The 3,965-nt window shown below is 45.8% G+C and overlaps 1 protein-coding gene across 1 annotated transcript in view; it reads right to left on the reverse strand.

The window, feature by feature from the left end:
- Positions 1 to 2,376: 2,376 nt before the first annotated feature.
- The window catches only part of LOC107108372 (N-acetyl-beta-glucosaminyl-glycoprotein 4-beta-N-acetylgalactosaminyltransferase 1-like), a 45,113-nt gene continuing 43,524 nt past the window's right edge, over positions 2,377 to 3,965 (reverse strand). The window contains exon 14 of the mRNA XM_015408796.1: positions 2,377 to 2,508. Within this exon, the coding sequence (XP_015264282.1) occupies positions 2,394 to 2,508 (115 nt within the window). The 3' untranslated portion in view covers positions 2,377 to 2,393. The remainder of the gene's footprint in view (positions 2,509 to 3,965) is intronic.

The raw sequence follows: 3,965 nt of genomic DNA on the forward strand, positions 1-3,965 counted from the left end.
AGAGGGGATGCTTATAAAATTTGCAGATGACACGAAGCTAATTCTGAAGAAGACAGTCAGGATTCAAAATGATCTAGATAGGCTGGAACAGTGGGCTGAGACAAATAAAATGAATTTCAATAGAGATAAGTGCAAAGTCTTACACTTAGGTACAAAAAATCAAAGGCACAGATATAGAATGGGAGGAACTTGGCTTGACAGCAGCACATGTGAAAGGGATCTAGGTGTTCTGGTTTATCACAAGCTAAACATAAGCCTGCAGTGCTATGTGACTGCGAAGAAAGCTAATGCAATGTTAGGATGCATTAAAAGAAGCATTGTGTCCAGATCATGGGAGGTGGTAGTTCTGCACTATTCTGCTATGGTCAGGCCTCACCTGGAGTACTGTGTCCAGTTTTGGGCACCACATTTTAAAAAGGATGCTGACAAGCTCGAGCGTGTCCAGAAGAGGGCAACCAGGATGGTGAGGGGGTTGGAATCCAAGTCTTATGACGAAAGGCTGAAAGAGCTGGGTACGTTTAGCCTGGGAAACAGAAGGCTTAGAGGGGACATGATTGCAGTCTTCAAATATCTGAAGGGCTGTCATGTAGAAGATGGAGCGGATCTATTCTCTCTTGCTCCGGATTGCAAGACTAGATCTAATAGGTGGAAATTACAAGGGAGTCGTTACCGGCTAAATGTCAGGAGAAACTTCCTAACTGTAAGAGTGGTTGAGCAGTGGAACAGTCTGCCTCGGGAGGTGGTGGATGCTCCTTCGCTGGACGTTTTCAAGCGGAGGCTGGACGGCCATCTCTCGGGTATGTCGTAGGGCTTTCTTTCGGCTATGCTCCCGCAGAATGCAGGGGGTTGGACTAGATGACCTGCAAGATCTCTTCCAACTCTAACATTCTATTATTCTGTTTAGGAAATACTGCTACTGGTCAGCAATTAGCTTTCTTGTTTAGAGATGTTCCAAAAACAGTAGCTTTTCATACAGCTTTGGTTTCCAGGTTCATGAAATGAGGACAGCTTCAGATATGGCCATGTTAAGGGGGAAGTGAAAGCTCCTCCTGTTTCTTTGCCTTCTCTGTTTGGCCTGAAAAAGAACTTCTGCTGATCCCCAGCCTTTAAGATGTATTTGTGATCCCCGTGGTGGAAGGCTGTGCTTTTCCTGGGCAGGGGAGGTATGCAAGTTCTGTTTCGGCTCAGATGGGGATGCGGAATCATGAGGCACTTGAGTTTCTTGATTCCTGTGTTGTATCTGAAGTGGCTCCAAGAACCGCTGGGGCCGCTGTTTCCCTTATTAAGCTCATTTCCATGAGACTCCACCGTCTCCATTCCTGTCTTTGAACCCAGAGTAACAAACTGTTTTCCCAGTTTCCCATCAGCCACAAAAACAAGTACATGTAAGAAGATCACAAAAGTACGGGCTGGGGCTCTCCCTACCTGAGGTAAGATGTCACTGTGGGACAGCATCAAGGATAAAATCCAAAACTGGATTCAATGGATCAAAACCCGCTGTCTAATGCGCATCTTCTCAATTCCTCTCGAGACACTGAATTCCCCTGAGGGAATTCCCCCCCCCCCTTGATGTGAGAAGGCGCTGAAGTCCAGATATCAGTTCTCACTTTACGGCCAAAGCCCAGAGATCAAAGTATGGCTCAGCTCAGACATAATGCAAAATGACGATTCAATTAAACTGTGATTAGTGTGACTGTCTGAATACAGGCCACTCCACTAACTATGGTTAGTTATTAGGGTGTGTCAAGGAAAGACGTAAAACCATAGTTGTTTTAGTCTTCACTGTAGTTTTCATGATATATGGACATTGTCGCTTAATGCTGGATAGTTCCCCAGTGAGGCTCCACGACAACAGATACTCATGGGCAGAGCAAGGGTGACGAAATCAGTATTGAAGGGATCGTCTGTGAGCTGGATCACAGCTTCGTAAATTAACCACAGCCAAAATAAACCATGCTTTCATGTGATGTCTGAACCAAACCAAGGCAAATGAGTGAGAACCACCATGACCTTTCTTTGCAGCTTTAGAAGCCTGACGCAGCCGTCTCCGCTCCTCTCTGACTGGCAGTAACCGCGGAGGGCTCACCCTGTTCTCCCTTGAGCAGGAATCCCGACCCTTCAAGCACTACTGAGTTAATATTTGTAATTTCTGACTAAGAAATTAGATCCCTTAAGAAAAGTCACGAAAATCCCAAAGTAAACATGGTTTGTTTTAAATAGTTCCATAGAAACCCTCAATTCCAGGAGCCCTTGCACAAGGCCTCAGGTGCCGTGTCCAGAAGCGCACCAGCAGCAGCGTCCGGGAATTGTACCAAGACAGGACAGCACAGCCCGGACGGCTTCTTCTTCACCTCCTCAGGAGGGCCGGGAGTGGAGTTCAACAGGGCGGGCGTTCAGTCTTTGGGTGTCTTCTTGTTGCGTGAATTCCACATGCCGCGCTTGGAATGGTAGTAATGGTAAAAGTTCCTGAGTCGCAAACGTTCCACTTCCAGCCCACTCTGCAGCACTCTGGAACAATAAGGTTAAGGAAGGAATGTGAGGGAAAGGAAGGGACACACAGAGAAGAGATTTAACCACCACCCCCGCCAAATGTCTGCTCTTGACTGAGGGGCTAGCAGGGAATTAAATCATGCTTGAGATCCATGATCAGATCTCTCATCCCAGTGATGTTCTTTTTTAAAAAAACAGCAGCGATGGGGTATGTGTGTGAACTGGATCAGACCCCAGTCTTGGGAGATGGTGTTTTTAGCCCTTGGTCCCTGCACTGCTTTCCCCATGTAAATCCCTCTTCCACCCATAGCTGCTATTTGATCCCACCAAATAAGCATACAGATACTTCCCCCATCTTGACTGTTTTGGCTCGGACCACTTTTATGTAGGACATTAATGAACATGTATTGAGGAGCCCTCAGTTGTTTGTGCCAGATGTGAATGCTGCTGATGCCAGATATAAAGCAGAACAGAAAGCAGCTGTGCATTTTAGCCAATGTAAGTTTAAAATGGCAAGACAGGGAGGAATTTCAGACAGGCGATATATTCCGGAAGAGGAACGGTCCCCAAACGGTTTCTGGTCTGTCATTTCAGACAGAACCGTTTGAGAACCGGTTCCCTTCCGGAATATATTTGTCATTTCATACACAATAACTTCTGTCCCATTTAGGAAACGGGGCTGAAGCGTTTTACCTGTCAACCGCTTCCAAGTACTCCTCAGTTTCCTCTCCCGGTTCCGATGCACTTTTTCCCGCCGTTTTTCACCCGTGTGGGCGATCTCCGGCTTTTTTTTTTAATGTTTGCTTTATAGTGTTATAGTACTATAACACTATAACGGAATAGTACTATATCAATCCCACTGGAATGCATGGCGTGTTTTGTTATACTGCTATAGCGCTATAGCGCTCTAAAGTGAACGTTTAAAAAAAAGAGCCAGAAATCACCCGAACGGGCGAAAAACGGTGGGGGGAATGTGGGAAAAAGCGGTGCAGTCTGAAATGGCAAACCGCTTCAGATCCGGCTCTTTACCGGAAGGGGAAAGCCATGTGTGAAATGGCAGCCCTATACTGGTTCACTTCAAAATGGATCATTACCGGCTTGAAACCGGGTGAAACTGGGTAATGTGAAATTTCCCTTAGTTTAAGTACCATGTGTGAAAGCACCTATGAGAGACTGCTTCTCTATATACATCTTCACCTTTTTAAAACCAACAAAGAGATCGCTGCATCAAAGGCAAACAATTAAACTATCCAGGAGGGTGTTATCACTGTTGGCTACTTCAGATTTCTGGGATTCCTTGCAAACTTTGCCAAAGCCTGAGCTTGACCTATGCCAGAGGACAAAGTAAAAGAAGGAGCCCTTGGGTGAGTTCCATGACAGTGCAATATTGGACATGGAACCTTGTTAATAGATTGATTTTGCTAAGGCAGCACAGTTATGTTGCTAAAAGTAATGTTGACTGTTTGACAGCTCGG

This window comes from Gekko japonicus, unplaced genomic scaffold, assembly GCF_001447785.1.
Source record: "Gekko japonicus isolate JY-2015 unplaced genomic scaffold, Gekko_japonicus_V1.1 scaffold3210, whole genome shotgun sequence".
NCBI classification, from domain to species: Eukaryota; Metazoa; Chordata; class Lepidosauria; order Squamata; family Gekkonidae; genus Gekko; species Gekko japonicus.